General features: G+C 36.8%; 1 protein-coding gene across 13 annotated transcripts in view; it reads left to right on the forward strand.

Moving 5' to 3' along the window:
* Positions 1-22,695, forward strand: part of PARD3 (par-3 family cell polarity regulator) — a 447,638-nt gene that overhangs the window by 283,103 nt on the left and 141,840 nt on the right. For 10 of the 13 annotated variants that reach the window (XM_071559915.1, XM_071559924.1, XM_071559920.1 and 7 more), the window contains 4 exons: positions 4,954-5,143; positions 10,000-10,151; positions 11,201-11,245; positions 18,139-18,366. In XM_071559915.1, the coding sequence (XP_071416016.1) occupies positions 4,954-5,143; positions 10,000-10,151; positions 11,201-11,245; positions 18,139-18,366 (615 nt within the window). The remainder of the gene's footprint in view (positions 1-4,953; positions 5,144-9,999; positions 10,152-11,200; positions 11,246-18,138; positions 18,367-22,695) is intronic. The other 3 variants (XM_071559916.1, XM_071559922.1, XM_071559918.1) reach the window with 2 other exon arrangements.

The following is a 22,695-nucleotide window of genomic DNA, read 5'->3' on the forward strand; positions in this document are numbered from 1 at the left end:
GCCTTTGACTTACAGGCTCTCTGAATCACCTGATGGCTTTTTATTTACCCCTCAACGGGTTTAACTTTGTAAACTTTTAGTACTCTCACTACGTTGTAGTGAGGAGGTCACAGCTTGTTTTCATGGTGAAAGGAGTAGGTCTTTCTGCTTCTTTTGCTATTGGATAAAATTGATGGGTTTGAGTTTTCTTCCTTCCAAAGTTAGTCTATTCAAAAGCAATAATCTCAAAGTCTAGAAAATGCCTGCTCTTTCTAGTCATTGCTCAAGTTGGGAGGAAACTTTTAAGAGTTTTGTTTCTTTTAAATGCCACTAATGTAATTTTCAGAAAAAGAATTTAAGAAAATTTCCTTACTCTTTCAATCCATAACTGACACCAAGAACTGATTGTCAGAGCCTTGCTGTGAGAGTAAGAATAAAATACCAATTTTACAACGTGATTTAAATTAGGTAAATTAATGTTTGCTTACTGCAAAAAGGCTACATGAATCTTTTAATGTTTCTGATGATTCTCATGTTGATCTACTTTTCTAGATGATTATTGCTATTTTAAATTTTCTTATGCTTTTTCATTTGATAATATTTCACTAAAATTTTCTGATGGAGAAAAGATATGACTTTCTATATTCAAAGAATAATATAGTTTTTGATGAGGCGTTCATTTATTTATACAAATTGGGGTTTCTGTTTTAAGATGGCTGTAATAAACACTTATGTTTTTTTATTTTAATATTTTCAGGTTATATGTTGTTAGCACATTCAGAATAACAACTATGTTATACTGGTTTGCTTCATTCTATAATTAAAAATTCAAGTCTCTTCTTTTGATACACTGCGCTTGTATATCATGCACTATATGCTCCTGAGTTTTGCAATACACAAATACATAGCTGCTGTCTGTATAAATTATTCTCATACCACAAACAGCCTAGTACAAAGTCCTCTTTCATCTCTTTCTTCTAGTTCCTGATTTTTTTTAATGAATTTGTTAACGGTGACTAAACAGAAGTTATATATCACGAGGTGCACAGAATAACAGTCACTTGCACTGAACCTTCTTTTCATCCTGAAGGATCCCCCAGAAATTTGATGGTTTCTACACAACAGGAAGTACTTTGTTCTCTACATAAATAATTGCTGTCTCAAGGATAGAATCAGGAGGAAGTACTACTGACAAAAATTTAGTTAGAAATGTAGAGTGTGTGTCTCAGTGAAATGAAAGTAACCCTCTACAATGAGAACGTAGTTCCTTGGCCAGGAATCTCATCAGAATGTGATGCTCTACTACAACAGTTGACAAATCCAAGGCATGAATGTAGTGAAAAAATTCTTGTCCTTAGATGTTCCCCAGGCATCTGTTGTACAATTGATCTGAGTCCCAAAGTATCAAAATGCTCACAAGTCATTCATAAAGGAGTACTGGATTTTGAACATGGAGTGAGACTGCTCAACAGATTTTTGTAGACCATCCTTTAAAGAAAAAGCAATAGCAAAAGCTCAGGGATCAAGGCAGGTACAGTTCCATGGCAATGCAGTGTCAGTATGGGAGTCAGGTTATCCCAGCAAACAAATTACCCAAACTTCAGGGAATTTCAAGATTTAAAAGGACCTGGAGCAGTTTAATTCTTCATGAGTAAGCCTGTTGCTCATACTATGTACTGTGTTTTGGAGTTTTTTGGAGTGTTTTATGTTAGTGGTTCGATTCAGGTCCAGACTATCTTCTGGTCTGTTATATGTGTGTAATAGGTTTGAGGTGTTGCTGTTTGGCATATTTTTTCTTCTAATATTAAAATCCTTGTAGACCTGGAGACCAGTCATTTGGTTCTGGAGCTCTGAGACTTCTCTGAGACTTCACAGACAGATGGGAACCCTTCTTGCCCCATAGTTTGTTGTGGCCTGCTATCCTTTAGATTGGTAACTTGTCCAAGAAATTTGAGCATAATTTTCCTAAGTTGAGACACACTTGAAAGGAAGAATGTTTTCCCTTACTACACTATTCAAAATACTTTATATTATTACAGATTACCTCACTGAATTTGAGTTAATATATGCAGAACTGGGCTTGAAGTGTATTCAGTCTAACCTTTATTGCACTTTTCTAGCCAGAGGGAAAGTTATTGTCTTGAAAAGGTTTGTAGATAGCTCAAGTAATGCCTTAGATTTGTAGATCAGTCAAATATACTGATGATTACTGGGTTTGAAGTTTATTTCATGTTTCCTTGTGTCATTTCTCCCAACACTTGCAGAGTTAATTCTCCAGGGGTATTTTCTGTCCACTTCAGCTGAGTTCTGTACAAAGGATGTATTGAATCCATTGCTGAGGTTTCTATAACCATCTGCTGGAGGTGAAGCCTTTCACCTGTTTTTAGCTTCATCTGCAATGAAAAGCATGGGCACGTCAGATGGATTTTCTCCTAAATTCCAAAGCAACTATTAAAATGTCAGTCTTCACCCTTGTCAGACATAAAGAAGGGTAGTGAAAAGTTAAAAACGTTACTGAATTACTGTAGCCTCTCAAATGGGAAGCTCAATGTGTCGAATGCCATAAGGTTACACCTTTTCACAATCAACTCTTTGGAGACATTATTAACTACAGAGTTAACAGTCTTGTAGGCATTATGTTTGGAAAGAAGTATATTACCAGGCTAAACATTAACCTGTCCATCAAAGGAGCTACTGCTGGGCAGAATCAGCTGTTATGCAAACTGCATACATTCATTTCAGTTTGACAGTGATGAGATGTTCACCGTGCAGTACCTTTTTCTTCCAGCCACCTCTTCAGCCTTCTTTAATGATCTCTTTTGAAGCCAGTTTTCTCCTCTTTGGAAAGCTGTACAATATGTATTATCTAGTGCAGTGAGGATTTTAGCTAGCTCTTTTCACATAAGGTTTTGTTTGTTCATTTGTTTTTTTAATAATTCCATTGAAAGGTAGTGATTGTAACAGAAACCTTTCCAGATAAGGAAAATTTTTTTTTCCCCTAATTATACACAATTTTTCCATATCTGTAGGAAAAGTAAAGTGTGGTGTCAAAGGTTGACTTGACAAAATGCCATATGTCAACCACAGAGTCAGAGCCCCCTCAACCTGGAGGGAAAGGAAAGAAAAAAACTAGAACTAAAACTGAAAATGGCAAGCTTTTTATATTTACACAGAAGAGAGAAAATTAAAAACTAAATGCAATATATACAAAGGTAGGAAGAAAAAACAAATAACTCCACACCAAGTCGCCTGGTCAATAATACAGATTTCACTACCTAGACCCACAAAACAACCCAAAAGATGCCTCCCAAGAAATACCCAGCAAGAGAAGTGAAAAAATCAGCAATAAAAAAGGAAATGTTTACTTCCTGAACTAAAACACAGCTGTAAGAGTAGCAGTGAGTGGCAGTGAGGCCTGGCTGTCCAGAACAACACACATGGCCTTCTCAGTTGAGTAACCATGGGGGAAAGAGCCCCAGGCACCTTCCTCACTTGCTTTTATATCTGTTTTGATGTCAGACGATATGAAATATCTCTTTGGTCTTAAGTCAGGTGATGCTTGTCCCTTCTACTCTACGTATTACTTTCCGGGCCTACTAAAACTGAGGCCTACTAAAATTAAGGCCTAATCTAGGCCTAGCTAAAACTAAGGCCAAAACTACCATATGTGGAAATAATTGATGTGATCATAGAAGCAATTTAGGTTATGGAAATAGAAGTTTTGCAATATATCACTCTGGTGCATCATAGTTGTACAATAATTTGCAGTTTATTGTCAGATTAATGGTTGAGTCAGATATTGGAAGATAAGCAGGGCAGCCCTGGTTAGTACTTGGATGGCAGACGTCCTGGGAATACCAGGGGCTGTCAGTTCTCTAGCCCCGAGGACTTCACTGTCACCATCCAAGCTTGCTCGGCCGTGGCAGATGAACCTCAGGAGTTAAAGGGTGGGGCCAGTTCTGCGCATGATGTGCCTCACCTCAAAAATCCACTGCACAGGCTGAAGGACACACCCACATGGGGAGAGCCCTTCCCAAATCTTTGTTCACGAAGCCTGGCCATGATGATGATGAATGGTTGAATAAGTTAGGGTATTTCTTCTCATGAGCTGTGACAATTTTACTAATTGTTTTAGTAAAATCATATAATCTTTTAACTTCTACTCTCAAAAATTCTGCCACTGAACAAGGACTAATGTAGAGACTTTATTATGTCCCTTTCCTGTGTGTGATGGCTCTAGTTTAAGCATTTTAAAAACAGTGCTAAAACTAATTTGAATTTGGTGGTAATAGAATTTGGTAGTTTTTTTCCCAGCTTTTGAACATGTTGTCTTCCCAGTAGAAGTTGAATAGTTTCTAATTTCATGAGAGCAAGACTTATTAGGAGAAGTGATGAACTCTTTCAGTCCATATTGAACTCATTCTTTGTTTCTACCAAAGGACATGATGAAAGAGGAAGTACTGTCTGGGAGAGGTGCTTTTCAGTGGCTCCTCAGGCTGGGCCTGAGACAATGGGCACAGACAGAAACATGAGAAGTTCCCTCTGAACATCAGGAAATGATTTTTCACTGTAAGAGTGACCATGCACTGGCACAGAGTGCCTAGAGAGGTGGTGCAGAAGAAATATTCAAAAGCAATTTGATTGGAGTCCTGGGTAACTGGCTGTAAGTGTCTCTGCTTGAGCAGCAAGGGTTGGACCAAACGAGAGGCCCCTTCCAAACTTCAACACTTCTGTGACACTATGGTCTTCTTGCAGTAGGCCACAGATAAAACTGGTGTGCCTCACTCTTTAGACCTCTGTATAGGAAGATGTGTATAAACTGAGAAATAGTTAATTTTATTTTCTGTATTTTGTCGCTCTTATCAGTAGTACTGCAGCTTGACCACTTATCAAGTGTGATTATATATTTTTCAAGGCATTCTCTGCACTCTCTGCCATTATAAAGTTTTGAGTTTTTTTCTCCCTCTTCTTCAGGTAAATATCAGCTGTCTCCAACGGTGAACATGCCCCAAGATGACACTGTCATTATTGAAGATGACAGGCTGTCAGTCCTTCCTCCTCATCTCTCTGACCAGTCATCATCCAGCTCCCATGATGACGTTGGCTTTGGCACTGTTGATGCTGGTGGATGGGCGAAAGCTGCAATTAATGAGTCAACAGACTGGTAAGAGCATGGTTTAGTGGAAGGATAAAAGAGCTGTGTTGCATCCTTTCCTTTAGTTACACTTTTGGCTACTGTTAATATTACTTTTTTCATCATATTTGGATTTTACTATTTTCAAACTGGTAACTGTCCCTGTTTCAGGAAGGAAGTCTGTACAAATACTTCTGGTTGCAGTTTTGTGCTGTGTTAGAGCACATTTGTGGAAATGCTACTAAGACCAAATCAGTATATAGCTGTGTTAATATGATGATTTAATATTAATTTAATGGCCAACTGAGCTAGCTTTTGTAAAAAAAAACAAAAACTTTGCAAGATTTGACTGGAAATTTTGATTGGAAATTTTAACTTATAAACCTCACTGTAAATATTTCTAAGTCTATAAAACAAAGATTTTATTTTTATATTGCAGGCCTAGCTGAACATTTAAAACCTAAATTTAGGCCCATCTGGCCAAACCCATAACATATATCTAGGACCTTTTCAACACTTCTGCGTATTTTATTGCTTTTCCTAATAATGTGCAATAATTTTAAAATCTGCTTAGAGGTCTAAGCAGCTTTTTTTTTGCCTTAGTGTTAATGCTTGTGTAAAAAGAACTAGTTAAGAATTCTTCATTATACATGAAGAAATACCATTTGTATTATTATATGATTTGCAAAGATAATGTATCGTAGTAGCTCTACATTTAAATATTTGGAAAGTAATAGTTGCACTTTTAAAACTATGGATAGTAAGCTTATATGTTTAATCCATAGTAAAAATAATTTTTGTGAATCTTAAGTTGACTCTTCAATTATTTTAATACATTTTAATATAAGAGTCTTAATGAGAAATACATTGAGGTCCATTATTGACTTACTTAGGTTTCTGGCAAAGAAATACTGTTTGTTGCTTAGTTAGTACAATTAATACAGATCTAAGATTTAATTTGCAGGTTCTGTAATTATCTATATTAATAGCAAAATAAAAGCCCACCCCTGTACACTGCCACTTCGTGAAGCTAGATAATTACCATGAATGGTGTGAAGTATATGAATTTTCTTATTTTTCTTGTCTCTTCATCCTGTTACAAATATGTCAGCAATACCTTAATAAAACAGCAATAGCGCCTGCCAGCTGATATGCACCTGTCAGCTACTTTGCTTTATACTAGTTTATTTCATCATCCAGGAATTGAGTCTCATATCTTAAGCACTCTTTTAATGATTGTATAAAAAGGTTATTTTTTCATCCTCTTTTTTTTTAATGTTACAGTTCTTCTCATGGACAAGTCATACCTGCAATTTGGGCCCATGAAAAGTCCATTTATCGTTTGCAAAAGTTTTTAAAGCTGAGAATCTGAGACATTTAAATAGAATCATGCTCAAGCCTGCACATAATAGCTTATTGCTTAGGGACGTTTTTTTAGCCAAATATGAGAAAAAAACCTATGACATAAAGCACATTTGAAACATGCAGAGGCTTTTACACTGACTTCTGCAGAGTGTCTTGCTATTCATATACTTTGTAAATGAAAGCAACAGTGAAGAAAATAGAGATTAGATACTGTAGAAGTGATCATGCTCAAAAAATGTAAATGTTTGTATGAGAAACTGTAAAGGTCTTCAGATACATTGGCACTTAAAAGAGTAAATCAGTGCTGCACTTTACTATCTAATGCATTCTATTTGTAAAAAAAACAAGTAAACAGCAGTAGAATTAGATAGTTGCATTAATTTCCTGTTGCTAATGGATGAAGGAAGACTTGTAAAACGAAGGTGCATTGTATGATTTTGCTGGAAGGCACAAAGGGTAAAACTAAGAATATGGATGAAGGGTTATCCAAACAAGAATGGCAGCTGTTCTGAATCACAGAAGAAAATGTAAGCTTTTCCAGCTTCACAATATCTTCCTAATCCTTGATGAAAATGTTATGAAAACAAAGGGGCAATAAGACAGGATTAATAAGTGGAATTTTAATAACACTGAGGGTCAGAAAACGGTTACATTCTTTTAAGGATCAGCTGCCATTCCAGAAATCTTATTTGTTAAGTATGCTAGAATATAGTAAATTGCATTTGGCATTGCTTAATGACTTGCACTAAATTCACCTTCTGTCTTTTATTGATGTAGTTGAAAAATATGAAAATGAGGCATTTTAGGGGCATTAGCTCCTCCTCTGTGCTCATTGGCTTTTGCAGTTGTGGCACTTCATGGGGACTTTTGAATACTTTTAGACAAGGTACATGCGTTCAGACTCCCGTGACCTGCTTCTTCCTTAATTACTAAAACACACTCATGGGTCATTAATAATAGAAGTAAAGCAGGACTTGAAAATTGATAACTCTACATAGGGCTCAGATAAAGGGGCTAAGTAGCACCTTCAGTGTGCATGATACTATGTAAACATGGAATAACAATTCCCCTAATAAGTGTGTGTGGAACCGGGGGTGTGATAAAGGCAGATCAGGGAAGCAGAAAGTCCCTGAAGGCTGTGTCCAGTGGAAACACTGGGATCCAATCTCCCACATTCCCAGTTGCTGATGCCATGTCCAGACCCCACTACTCTCTCAGGGACCTTTGGTAACCTTTTCAAGTTATATTTGCCTTTGGAGTTTTAGCCTCTTAGGACTTCAAGTTCAATGTATATGTGTGTGCTATATTTTCATGGAAATTATATTCAACTCTATTAGAAGCTTTATATAGATTGATCAAAGCAAGCTTATATGAAAAAAAGAAGCATACAGCCAAAACAAATAGTTATAGAAATTTACCCTTTTTGAAGAAAGTGTCACAGGATACATATTGTTCGGCAAGATAAAGCTGGTCATCTCTAACAAATGTGAACTGTGCTAACAGATGTTGCTGGAAAAATATTCTCACTTAGTAAACCCACATTTTTCTGGCCTTCAGAGACAGGGCTGAGTAGCAGTGAGCCAGAAACTCCTGTGTGGCCTTGGGAAAGTCAATTATAATCTGATTATGAAAGGTGTTGAAACTCTGTAAGTTCAGTTTGAGTCACTTTGAAGGACATTTCAGACTTTGGTCATTCTCATTCAGCTATGTGTTGCATTGCTGTAAATGCCAGAATAGTATATTGGCCTTGTCTATTTTATCTTTCTGTCATGTGGCGATAATTTTTTCCCTTTTTGTGGGAGTGAATGTGAGGACTAAATAGTTATTTTTGAGTTTGGTCTCTGATTCATCAGAGCTTTTAAGCATATGCTTCAAAACGTTACTAAATTGCACAGACATCTCTGAAATAGTTGGAGTAATTAAATGTAAAACATTATGAGCCTGAGCCAGAAACATTAAAGTCAAAAGGCACTTGACATTGGCTTTATTCATATAAGCTCTGATCCTGCTCACACTGAAGTATTATGTGCTTGTCACATGCACATATATTATTTGTAAATCTGCCATTACTAGACTGAATTTCTGCTCGGCTGCCTGGTAATGGGGATAGGGATTTTTGTCCTTTATAGTACCTCATGCCTTTGAAGACTTTTCCTTATCCCTATTCACTGTTTGCCAAATACCCAGGTGTTTCTTGATCAAAGATGCTTCTATAATTTGTAGTATATGGCATGCATAAACATGTGCATGTTACAGAATTTAAAGTATGAGTTGGTTTCTGTAGAAATTTGTTCTTTGCTGTTTCTCACTAGGAATGAAATGTATATTATACTTAACGCTTACAGTAAAAAGTAATTATTTTGAAACATGGTACTAAACAGTAAGAAGTATGTACACAATATTTTAAATGGCATTTAGATATCTGTTTAGAGATATCAGTGACAAAATACTTTGTTTTTCTTATCTTGAAGTACAACAACAATCAAAGGGGGGGTTGGAGGGATCATTTTCTTATAGGATAGATAAAAATGGTGCAAAATACTAATATTTTAGTATTTTTTGCTTTTGGTTTCTTATTATGCCAGCTGAAGTAGAAATTTAAATGCTCTCCCTTATTTTCAGGAGTCAGAAGATCTTTGTGTTTTTGCTTTCATACTGTTTGTTAGCAGTAAGCAATCTTGGTTTTTTAAAATTGTTTTTAACATGTGTTGTGTCCATGGTGACACATTGCAGGCTTAGGGTTTAGCTTGCACACCAAATTCTGCCTGCATTCTTGCATTCATGGTTCTGCCAATGTTTGACCAACATTAGTGAATCTTGTCTTTTGGCATGTTTCTGGTGAAGTTTTGCTGAAGACCTGACTCACTGAGCCGAGGTCACATAAGAAACCTGCAGAAAAGATCAAAACTCAGAACAGTTGTCCACATCCCTGATTTAGTGGTGGATCCATTGTGGCAAGTTCTTGTTCTGTAGGGAAGAAATGAGTGAAAATATGGTTGTCTGTCATAGTCAAGTTAAAAGCAAGGGAAACTGTGAAAAATGTATGAGCAATTTCACATATGAAGAGAAATTTTAATGCAAAGTCGTTAAATGAAGAAGTTTAAAGCTCTGTGGGCTTCAGGCAGGACAGATTCTATTTATACTTTCCTAAAAACACTTTTTGATGAAAAAAATCTGGTAATTTCCTATCAATAGAACATATTTGTTTCTCCGGAAGAAAAAGGAACTGTTTTATTCTCCTTTGAATTATTCCTGTGTTGGGCTTTATGTTCTGATAGTAAATGTATAGTGCACCAGATATGTGTATCTTTTATTAAGGGTCTCGACACTTTTTGACTAGAATTGCTTGATGCAGTAAAACAAATCTATGGTGTGTGTAACTGAATAATTCCAGTAGTTCATTTAAAACTGTGCACTTTATCATTGTTAGAAGTCACGTGCTAAATAAATGCTTTTCTCTGAAGAGTGAAAGGTTGCGTGATCTTGATAAATGTTCGCATGATTTTTTTCCCTTCCTACAGCACTCTTAGTCCAGATGTTGATCCAGTGCTTGCCTTCCAGCGAGAGGGTTTTGGACGCCAGAGCATGTCAGAAAAGCGTACAAAGCAATTTTCAGATGCCAGTCAGTTGGAGTTTGTTAAAACACGAAAATCCAAAAGCATGGATCTAGGTAGTGAGTGATATTTTTTCAATTTTTTTTATATGAACCTGATTTTCATGTTGTAAGTATATAGATTTTGTGATTCCAAACACATTGTGTATGTGCAGTACTACTGCACATAATGTCTGCTTGTGGGAAGTAAAATACTAACTTAAATGGCCAAGTGGCCTATGTGGTGTTTGTTACTTGTAAATGTCCATACATTGAAACATTGTAGCCCTCTGAATATATGGTTATACATAAATATAATGAACAGTATTTATTAAAATGGAAGTGAACAGTGTGTTTACCAATCCACTCAGAATAACTGTGTAAAACTGTACCATACTGTAGTTCTGGGTAACCAGGTTTATTCTTAGTTCATGATTATAATGCAGTTAGCCTTAAAGGTCCTTCATAGTCTCTCATTTTGTAGATGAATTTAGAATTGGAAAATGGGGCTAGTCTCACATCTGTTTGTGACCCAAGTTTTAATATTTATATCATAAGCCCTATAAAGTAACAACAGCTAAGACAGGCAATCACCTAATATCATTTTATCTGATAAACCAACCGAGAATAAATAATTGCTAACTAGCCGATCTATTTTTCTGCCATTGAATTTAGAGTTTGAAGTGAGGACTTTAATAACCTTTAACAGTGAGTTTTGATTTTTTAAACACACAAAATTCCCTGCTAAGAATGATAAAATATTATGCAATTCACTCCTTTACAATAGTTGTGAATATCCTGTCTACAATCCCTAGTTCACCAACTTCCTCAGGGTACATTAAAGTTGGTGGTATTGACTTGTCTTGACTAGTTGCGATGTGCTAACGTGTAAATAACATATTGTACCTGCCTGTGATGTGAACATGACTGACATTGCATGAAGGTTACTAGTTTGCTGCCATTTCTACCTAGAATGTTTGCTTACTGTTGCAGTTTATTTGCATGAATTATGACATTTCTAAGGTCCCCTAACTTAAAAAAAAAAATTATGCAAAACAAGAGGAATGGTTGGGTGCATGTGGGGCATGGGCACTAACTGGGCTAACCGTTATGCATTTACCTTTTAACAGTAGCTGACGAGACTAAGCTCAGTACAATGGATGACCAGAAAACAGGTAAGAATTGACAGTAACGCTGTTGCTATAGTAACCTTGGTCAAAGCAGCTTACCACAATTACAGAACTGCCAGTCAAATTGCATGAAAACATGAATATTCCAGTACTTGCATGGCTGCTTTCTATTGTTGTGAATAATCAAGTCGTACAGAAAAAGAAAATTTTCTATAGAGATAAGTATCTAGGGTATTATATTCAACCAGGTATGCATGTGACTGTAGGCAGACATCTGTTTCTACACTTTGAACTCATAAATATTTGGAGTTATTTGGGGGGTTTTGTCCTCTCAAAAAAAAAAGTCTTAGAAAATCTCCTCCTAGCTTCAAACTGTAATGCACAGACAGACGATTTAGAAGAGTTGAGTGTTTGGGTATTACAGTGCTAACGCTGTGCTTGAAAATAATTATTTTAATTAGAAAACTGCCGCCTTGGCCTTAAGTGGTCATCAGATACATGTTCTGTGCTGAGTTGAAGATTATTTGTGCAAGTTGATTTGCTTTTGGAGCTGAAACCTGAGCCTCATAAAAGAACAAAAGAATATGTAAATAGAATCTTTTCCACATACCATTCACTGTAATGTTTTACAAAATGATAATGAGAAATAGCTTTCAAGGCATATTTTTTTATTAGTAATTAAAATAATGCACCAACTGCAATTATGAACCTTTATGATTTATTAATATAAGTTAGCTTTTGACCTATGGAATGCTATTTTAATTAGACTAGATCCAGAGGACACCATAACATTACTTAGATCTAATTAGGAACAATTCACCTTTTTAACCTGAAAATATTATTTATTTTAGAATGATTTGAGGAGTAGTGAATTCTATAGAGAATTTACAGTTACTAATTCACAACTGCATCTCTGTTTAACCAGACTTTATAACCTGAGTAGGAATACCGAAAAGCTGTAAGTTATCAAGTGATAAAATTATAATTTTTATTTGAACAGCTAAGTCTTCTAGCTCTTAAAATGTTGCAGAATATGGCCACAGACTTACAGCTTTACAAATTAAGAATGAATATGCAAAATTAAAATGTATGAATGTTTTGATGGATTAAAGTCATTGGAGTGTGAATGTATCAATTGTGTTAATGGTTGTGGTAATAATCAGTGCTTAGGAATTGCCTTCACCCCTGAGCATTATTCACATAAAAAGGAGTTAAAGATCATACTCATAATTATTGTAAATTATTTTTAATTTTCTTATTAACCTGCCTATTTGAATGAGATGTGATCAGAATGGTGTAAAACCTATGTGTTTTAGTAAAATATGATGCTTGGGTTTGCAAAGTGCATAGCAGTTTTGGTGGTATCAATAGAGGGTGGTATGAATTGAGCGTAGTTTTTCTCTCTGTGTAGCACTTGGATTAAATTAAAAAAACCCCAACCATGTTGGAGAACTTAGGTGAAAGAGCATGACCATACCATCTGGACTAGACAGTTACATATTTTGTGCATAGCAAATTCAATGGCTGGAAAAAAGGAAAAACACCTTTTACTGTACTTTTATTTTATTTATCTTATGTGCTTTTAACCAGGTTTTGTATATAAACACTGGATTTCTCCCATTACTGAAGATGGATGTGGCTGTTAAACAAACCACTTACTGTAGTTTGCCTTAAAAGTTGTCTGGTTCTAAGGAAAAAAAAAAACCCTTCCAATGGGTGGTGAACTATACTTTAATGAACTGTAGAAGCCAGAAAACTTCAACATATATTTACTTTAGAAAAGATAAAAACAAGCTCTGTTACTGTCACAGTTGAACTTAATAGTATTGGCTGAAAGGGAGACCATAGAACTCACCAGCCCAAGTTACTGTAACTGTTTTCTAATTATTTTTCTTTCTGTAGTTCGCTTGAATGACCTAATCCTTGCAGTGTTTACAGTTCATCCTTGAGGTCAGAAGAATGTTCAGTAGCAATTGAGCATAGCTCATTTATAGAGTCCCAGGCATAATATAGCCCTTGGTGCTTATTTTTCCATGTATACATTATGAAAATGAGAAAGAAAGAAAAACGTCAAAGAACATTTATTTAATTTTATTTCATTATTTATTTATTTGCACGGTGCTTTTAAAACAAACTTTTATTAAATGGAAATGAAACCAAAGAGGTTTTGATGCAGTTTCTTGCTTTATTCCTCCCCTACTTTCCCCAGATGAAGTGTTACTCCCTTAGTGTCAGAATTGAACTAGAAATGGAAGAATTTATGAAATGTAATTTTAGTAAGAAAACAAACTCACTGTCAATATCCTTCAAGAAAGTGTTTAGAAAGTAGACTTTATGCCTTTTGGAAAACTGGTTAAATCAAATCCAGAGAAGATTTTGGTATCAGTTGTAGGTAGCATTTGACTTGACAGTTCACAAAAATAATGTTTCAGAACGAAAAAAGTTGTCATTTTAATTGACTTAAAAGAATGTGCTGATGAAAAATTTACTTCTCAGACTAATATTAGTCACTGGGTAAAACATCATATATTCTTTGACACCATGAGTTTTGCTTTGCAGTTCGCCCAGTTTGATTTGTGTCACTGTATAGTAATTAATGTAAGGTGAGATAAGTGGAAGCACAATGAGTTGTTAAACAGTGTCAGCACCAGGGAGAAACAAAGGACTTGGAGCAGAGAGCAGCACACAGATTTCATGTGATGTCTGTACATTAAGTGTCTCACTGGATCTGTAGGTACTGTGAAGTTATGTGTAAGCTACCACACACTCTGTCTGCACAGCCCTGCATGAGCAGGGGGTGGCTGCACGGATGGGAGGGCAAGGCTTGACCCTTGTCCCCCAGCTGGGGACACAGGGAGTGGAGATGCATGTGTGGTGGGCAGGGGCTGTGCTTGGCAGGGTGAGCATGTCACAGAGCACTCAGGAGGTGCATAGGGGTGTGGGACATGTGGAGCAGAGCCCTGTGGCCGAGCGTGTGAGGAGACTGCACACATAGTGGCACTTATGGCAGGAGGATCGCTGAGGCACACAGGGATGGAGCTACCTCAAGGGATATTTGTTAGGAAAATCATTGGAAAGCGAAATTTTGATAAACTCGAAATTTTAAAAATTATAAAAGAATCCCTTTCATCCTCAGTCACATAAATATGCTTTAGGTAGATGTGTCTTTTCCTCTCTTTTTTTTTTTCTACTTTAAATTCTGGTGTCAAAATAAAAGTGGAAGTCATTCTGAGCAGATAACATTTCTGATGATTACCACCAATGCTGTAAAGACTGGAAGAAAATGCTGACATTTTTGTATTTAGAAAACAAGATTTTGATGTGACTCATAAATTTTAAACAGAATCCATTTTAAAGAAAGTTTGATGTTTTTTACCAGATTATGAGTAAACAACTCTTTTTCTGGCTGGTGAATTCTAGTAATAAATTCCTAACTCACTCAATTTACAGGGAGACTTAAGTACATATTTTGAAAAGAGTAGACTTGCTGTGAAGTAGCCATGGAAGATAGTTAAGGTATTAAAATATACATAGCTTTAAGATCACAGTGCTTAAATTGCTTGTGAAAGGAGATTTCTCCATTTCAGGTTCTGCAACCTGTTCAGATTTGTGTTCATGGCCACCCAAGTTCAATAAATATTCTTACCATTTCTGAAATCCATTATTAGTTTTACAGGACTTGACACTAGGTCATATCCCATCTAGCTTTTCCTTTGGGAAAGCACAGCTTACGTAAATATGTTTCTCACAAAGATCTGTATTGGGTGTCAGTAAATGGAATTTCATTTTAAAGTCCTTTATGAACATAAATGGGCACATAAATGCCTTCTTTATAATTACTGTTTAGAAAAAGAGCCACTCAGTAATTAGGAAAAGATCTATGATCACTTCCTTTGGAAGCTTGCTAAGCAGAATGTGGAATAAGAAAGTTTACAGTTTCCATGTAAGAGGATACCCTTTCCTTTTGTATATGAAGTTGGATCTGTCAAACAACTGGTTTATATATGATTGTCCTGTTTCCTCTTTTTTCCTTCTGTCCTGGGTTGAGCTGGCAAAATGCCAACTGTCCAGGACAGAGTGAAAAGGGTTCCTCCTCTCCCCAACCAGCCAAGGGAAAAAAGAAGAGGGAGAGGAAGGAAAAAAACCCTCAAAGCAGGTCTATGCTGAAACTAACTACATGTATTTATACAGAAAAGAGGAAAATTAGAGAATACTACAATATAACACACACTTACACAAGTTACATATATATAACAAGGAATAACTTCCCACTCCCCAATTAATACAAAGCCCATTACTCTAAATTCATAAGCACTCCAAAAGACACTCAGCAAGAAAGAGAAAGTATAACAACAAAATATTTCTACTTCCCTGAATGCAAACAAAATGCGAGGCAACAGAAGCAGGGCCTAGCATAGTAGAGGAGCTGCTAGATGTCCTCCTCTTAGTGCAGCCATGATGGAACTAACTAAGCCACTCCCACACACTGAATTTTACACCCTTTGAGATAATGTAGTATGGTATGGAATACAATATTATTGGCTGGAAGAAGTCAGCTGTCAGCTCAGCCAAGCTTAAATCAGCTGACAATCCTAGGCCTAGCTGAACTTTAAAACCTAAATTTAGGCCCACCTGGCTAAACCCATAACACCTTCAAAATGTTGCATTAACTTTTTTTCTCTCTCATGGACTGCTTTAAAAAGAATACAGTCTTGAAAAGAAGAAAACAGCATAAAGTCTCATTTCTTGTGTACTGCAGGCATTAGTGGAGGAATAGCACATTTTGATATAAACTAGAAAGTGGACAGCTGTAGAGGACACTGTCTTAATTGGAGTTCTTTACTTGGTAAAGAGAATGTTATGTAAAATGCTTCCCCTAGACTTCAGCCCATGTTCAGAAGTTTGGTGATCTTGGACTGCAAGTTGTTAGCACAGCTGGGAAGCCACCAACACTCCTTGATCCCAGCTGGCCAATGCAGTCTGTCCCCAACCATCCTTATGACCCTCAGCCCTCCAATAAGTACAGGCTGTGAGTGAGAAAGTGGCTTCTTCTAGGAGATGTGAGTTCATCAAGATAGAAGTTCTCATTTGCTGGTCTGTGTTTTTCTTACCAAGGGTCCAAGCAGCAGGTCTGTGGACTGCGGGTGGTACCAAAACTGTAGGAGTTGTGTAGACATGTGAGAGAGGATTTTTGGTTTGTTTCTGTTTGCAAGTTCATGTCATCAGTAGGTCAGTTGAAGGGGAATTCTTTGGCAGCTGCTGTTTGAATTTATTTGATCTCAGGGATTTCAGTTTAATGTAATTGCTCAGACTTTTGATAGCTGAATAGAAAATGAAAGCACTTGCTGCTTTGCTCCACCTAATACCAAGTTAACAAGACTTGTCACGCTGCTATTCTGCATCATTTCTGTGGGCCCAGCAACCCCTTGCTCCCCAACCAATACTGAATAGTTTTAGTAGTGTAGTAGCAGTTTTCCTTATTTTAAGGTAACTTCACATAATTTTCAGAAAAAGGAGTGACTGATCTATCCCTCTTCTCTCTCCTAATAGCTACAAGAATAGGGTCTGACTTCAGAACTTTATATTATTCTGAGGTAAATACTTTAAAGTTATGGGTTTCCTTCATTCCACCTTTGTTCACAGCAGTACTAATGTACTGTTCATAGGTTTGGTATTCCAGGGGATTCAGGTCTTAGCTTTGTCTCTCAATGGAGGCTGGCTGTGAAATTTACCTTTCTATGCCTCTGTCAGATAAGGATCCTGATGTCAACTGAGTAACAGCCCACCACGTGGGACTGCTGTGGTGCCACAACATTCATCTGTTCTGCTTCCTTTGGGTAGAGAAAAAGTGAGGATTTCATATTCTACATGAGGGTCCTGGTTTTCAGGAAATATAGCAATGGTGATGTTGTACTACCTTATCTTGCTTTCCAGTCCCAAATCCTATGGCAAATCTAGCCAAGGACTTTACTGCACTTTTGAACAAAATCACTTCAAATATATGCAGTGATTTTTTTTTCCCTGAAAGATTTCTCTCAGTTTAACTTAATATGAGATCTAGTTGTGCAATTGTCAGGTGATTTGCATTGTGAGTTTGTATCTAAGAATAGAGGCTATGCATTTAGTCCACAAACCTAGGAAGAAAAATCTAGATGGAGAAAGACTTTTGCAGAATGCTGCCTGGGGCTTCCTTGGCGCACCTTGGACATGCTGCAGTGATAAGAGCTGCCCTCTGCCCCGGCTGTAGTGCTGCCCGAAGTTCAACATAGTGACTGCCAGGATTATGTTTCTTTTCCAGCTGGGTAACTGGTACTGCCTGTCTAATTGTGTCCTTTCCACAGATTATTTTTAAGCAATTTCACAAAATCTGATCAAGTCAGCTGATATTTGTCTGAAGCATTTAATTATGAAATTGTTAGCAATTTGGCACAAGGCATTAAAACAAACAAACAGTGTGTTCCTTGAAGCCAGAAGTCAGGCTACTTTGCAAGACTGTTGCACTAAACACAGCAGGATTCATGTCTTCTGTTCATCAGTTGCTAGTACAGATGAAATGTTCTGCTCAAACAAAAAATAATTAATAGTTTTGTTTAATTCCATTAGATACGCATCTCTGTTTTTATGAGCTACGGTTTAAAGCCCCATGGTTTCTTTATCATTGAAGTTGTTTAAAATAATAGTAATGGATGTTGGTCTCTCTTCACTGATTTGAAAAGCCAGACATTGCTAATGTTGTCTGTTTCGTTGACTGTGACTTGACATACTCATTCGCTTCTGAGACCAACAAATCTGTGGAGAATTCCCTACAGATTATTGAGAGACGATGTGAATAATGTTAAGTGTGTCCCCAAAGACTTTCAGGATGGATATGCATAATCAAGCGTGCAGTTCTCAATAGTAATTCTAATTACATTTTTTCCCCCTCTTAAATCACTAAGGTTCCCCAACCAGAGATGTGGGGCCTTCATTAGGTCTGAAGAAATCCAGCTCATTAGAAAGCCTTCAGACAGCCGTAGCTGAGGTGACTCTGAATGGTGACATTCCCTTCCACCGCCCGCGCCCGCGAATTATCCGAGGACGAGGCTGCAACGAAAGCTTCAGAGCTGCCATAGACAAATCATATGATAAACCTGTAGCAGATGATGATGATGAAGGCATGGAAACTTGTAAGTAAACTACTGTTGTACATAAAGAATATTAACAACATAGGTTGATTCCTTTAGAAAGCGATTAAAGTAGTAGAAGATAATTTTAGGATTTTAAAAGGATAGAACTAACTACATCAATTTTTTTTTTGTAGGCTTTTCTCCTTCATTTGCATTAGCAGATCACAAAATTCTGTAGCTTCCTTTCTTTCTAAAATAAGAAAATAAAACTACTGGGAGTGTGTTTTGTTAAATTACTATGAAAATTTTCTCTAAGACTGTAAACTAATTAATGTACTAATGTAAATAAGAAATAAATTTAAGCAGAATTACAAATTAACCCTCTAAACTTATGTACAAATATATACACATCTAACTTTGAAGAGTACATTTGTAGCATTGGGGAGATAAAAAGAAATTGCTGTCCTTTAATTAGAGTGAGTAAGGCTGGCAGATCTAATAAAATATAAAGTTAATGATCAGCTATTACCCACCCTAATGGGCAATCATTTACATTTTCAGTTCTTTAACCTGAAGTATGACCCAACATGTGGAGAATGTCATTAACATAAAAGAATCACTTCAAAGCTAACCTTATCATTATTGAACTATGTAAGAATGGGCTGGTAAAATGACAACTCGTATTGAATGAAAATAGTACGAATGGTAAATTACCACAATCAGAGGTTGTGTTAAAATCATTGAATTTTTTAACCTTCATGTTGTACTACTTTCAACTTGTCACATACCAGCAGAAATTTTTTTTAATCAACCTGCAGCTAGTTAGAAGTTTATGAATGAAGATGGTGGTGGGAAGAGTTTGAAGTAGTAAAGTATTTAGCCTGAATGCTAATGAAAGAGGCTTGAAAAGGAATTTTTCATTCTCTTCTTTTTGAAAAACTTTTTCATTTCAGAAAGATTGTTTAATAGGCATCATTCCCTAAATTGTTTCATAAACTACTTACATAATCACTTTTTTTATCTTTTAAAAATGCCTTTTTTTTTTTTTGAGTCTGCCTCTTTGTAAAAGTGTTCTGAGAGTGAAAGGGAGGTAATTTTTTTAGTCACTTTTCTCAAAGGTAGTTACAGACAGAATGAATTTTGCTTTACTTTCTCAGCACCTAACAATCTCATGCAGCAGTGAGGCTAAATGCTGGTCTGGTGCTGCTGGCTGTCAATCTCCTTCTGGCCACCAGAACAGCTATAAGAAAATGTGTAGTGATCTTGCTCATTCTCACAAGCTGCATGCCTGTGGTCTTTTGGGACATAAGACCATGTTTTTGTGGAGGACTTTATTTAGTGTGAGCCCATGGATAGTAATATCCCTTTTTGAAAATTCAGATATCCAAGGCTTATCCAGAAGTTACAGATAGTTTAACTTCATTTGATCAAAAACATAGCAAAAATGTTGTCATGAAGTGCTCTCAAGGTGAGTATAGGTTTATGAGATTCTGGTAAGGGGTTCTGAGCTTGCTGATGAAATGCATAGAGAGTAGCAAAGAAGTATTTGGAGCCCTTTTTATCATCTTCATGAGATCATGGTTTAGCCCCAGCCAGAAATCGAGCCCCATGCAGCCACTTATTCACTCTTCCACTGGCAGGACAGGGGAGAGAATCAGAAGGGCAAAAGGTAGAAAACTCATGGGTTGTGATAAAGGCAGTTTAATAGAGGTGGAGAAGCTGCATATACAAGCCAGGAATTAATTCACTGCTTCCCAGAGGCAGGCAGGTGTTCAGCCATCTACAGGAGAGGAGGGCCTCGCCACGTGGAACAGTGACTTGGGAAGGCAAACATCATCACTCCAAACCTTCCCTTCCTTCTTCCTCCCCCCAGCTTTACATACTGAGCATGGTGTCATATGGTCTGGAATATCCCTTTGGTTAGTTTGGGTCACCTGTCCTGGCTGTGTCTCCTCCAATCCTCCCATGCAGCCCCAACTTCCTTGCCAGTGTGGCAGTGCAAAAAGCAGAAAAGACGTCGGCTCTGTATAAGCCCTGCCCAGCAATAACAAAACCATCTCTGTATTACCAACCCTGTGGTCAGCACAAATCCAAAACATAGCTCCATTCCAGCCACTGTGAAAAAAATTAACCTTACCTCAGCCAAAACCTGCACAAGTGGAAAGCAGTCAAAGCCTTCTGGCTTGAAATGGAAATTATGTGGGGTGAGACTTTGCCCTTATCTCTCTGTTTGGATGAATTTGTCTAGCACTGGTGGAACAAGAGCCATCTCATATCATAAGAGAGCAAGAGTGAGGCTGTTGTCAGATCTCACACAGTGAAGAAGGGCTGAGCAAAGTGAGAGCAAGGTATATGTGTAGAGCTATGCCTTCTGTTGTGTTCTAACATCTTCCACATATAGTAATGAAACACCTAAGAAGTAATCCAGAAATTTGAATTGCCAGGTATATAGTGCCAGATGAGTCACAAAGCAAATACAGTAAGTTGGTTAGAAAGAATTCAGTCCTCAAGGTCAGCTCCTTCTCCTGGTGGCCCTGGGAACTTAAGAACTATCCCAGCCATATGTTGTCTGTCTTTCTGAAAACATGGCTGTACCTGCGTTAAAACCGAAAGCACTGCAGTCTGCTCCACTTTGTGTAAATTATATGTGGCCTTAGGTGCCAAAGAATTTACCAAATGGTGTCTTCAGCTGGACAAAGCCTGGGCACATATGAATATGTAGGAGTTTAGCAATCTGGTCCTAACGTAACTAATGCCTCACTGCTGCCATAGCGACATTGCCTAAGTTTTTTTTAAATTGTATTTAATTATTCTATAATTGTTTGAAATTAAAATGTGGCTTTCTCTCATTATAAAACCCAGGCAAACATGCTGGAGGTCAATTTGCTGATGCCCTTGGGGTTGGATCTATTTGTCTTGAATTTTTTCGCCTTTCTCCTCCAAGAGTTTCAGGGCTAGGAATGTTTCTTTGTCTTCCAGACAGTGACCCGCTTTGGAATAGCAAATAATAGCACTGCAATATATTCTATAGAGGAATTCCTAACATGTCATCATCCCATGTACAAAAGCCATAAACAATACAGGTAGCATATGAAGCAAAAGGACTGAATCTTTTAAATGTCCCTGCTGTCCTTGGAACAGTATTCTATTAAATTACTCACTGCAGGATGACAATCAGATGGCACTGGCCAGCTCTGGAGTAACACTTGAAGTATTTGATAAGATGTGTGTGAGTTTTAATGGCTGTAAAGAAGGAACATTTGTGGAGAGGTGTGGGTGTTCAGTTTCGACAGTTCATTTTTCTTGAGTTTATTTTTTTCTTGTTTTTTTTTTGTTTTTTAAATAATTGAAATAGCTGACTAGAAAGAAAATGTTTATCTTTAGTGTCATGAATGAGAATAAGGCATTTGGATTGGGAGAGATCGACAAAGCTTTCTAATCTTTTGCTGAATCTTAATTGCTAGAATCTAGGGCTGTATTAAATATCACAATAAGAGGCCTAGAAGCTTAGTGGCAAAATAGCTTCACATTACGTAGCTTTGATTCCTCATGTGCATCTTTTCCATTTTATGGGCTAATTAGGGGAATAGCTTCATAATACCTGTTTGTGTAGTTCTCTGTAGCACAGTGTGGTTCATGAAATTACACCAGTTTTCAGGTTTAATTGATGTTTAAAATATACTCCAATTCAACTTTTTGGCTTCAACATCCTAAATGGGGAGGCAGGAGGTTGCAGGAAAGGAAGAAAATAACAGCACCAAAACAAATACATTCTGCATTTTGCAGTAACCTAATGTCATTACTGCAACATAGCAAAAATTAGAAGTTTCATTTGTAGCCTGGGCTTGAATTTTAATTGAGCAGCATTTGCATTTGTTCTAAACACTAGTAATTAGGTGTATGTTAATTGCAGAATGTCTCTGCTGCATAAAAGTGAAGCAAGTTTTTCATGCTGAGTCCTTTTAAGAAAACTGGAAAAGCTCTTTAGTCCAGTAGAGAGACCAGTGTTTACTCCAGGAGGACAGGCATCCTAGTTCACAGGCCTCAGCCTAAGCACCAGAGCTAATTGCAAACAAACTCTGCATTATAGACCAATATATATTGCAGCACCAGTGTGGAAAGGAGGCAATATTCTCTTCACAGAATACACAAAATAAATAATAAGCAAAAGCATTGTTATAAGAAGTTGTTCAGCAGCTCAGTATAGTACAATACACAATACATATTTATTTTAATATAGTGTATTGTTATATGAATATGAGCAAACATAAGTCCAAACTGATTCATCTTTAAAATTCTAGCAATAAAGTTTCAAGTAAAGAGCTGACTGCAAAATTTGTCAGAAATTTTATGCAAAGTTGGTTTTTTTACTAATTATATTCGTTTACA

Source organism: Pithys albifrons, chromosome 7, assembly GCF_047495875.1.
Source record: "Pithys albifrons albifrons isolate INPA30051 chromosome 7, PitAlb_v1, whole genome shotgun sequence".
Lineage (NCBI taxonomy): Eukaryota > Metazoa > Chordata > Aves > Passeriformes > Thamnophilidae > Pithys > Pithys albifrons.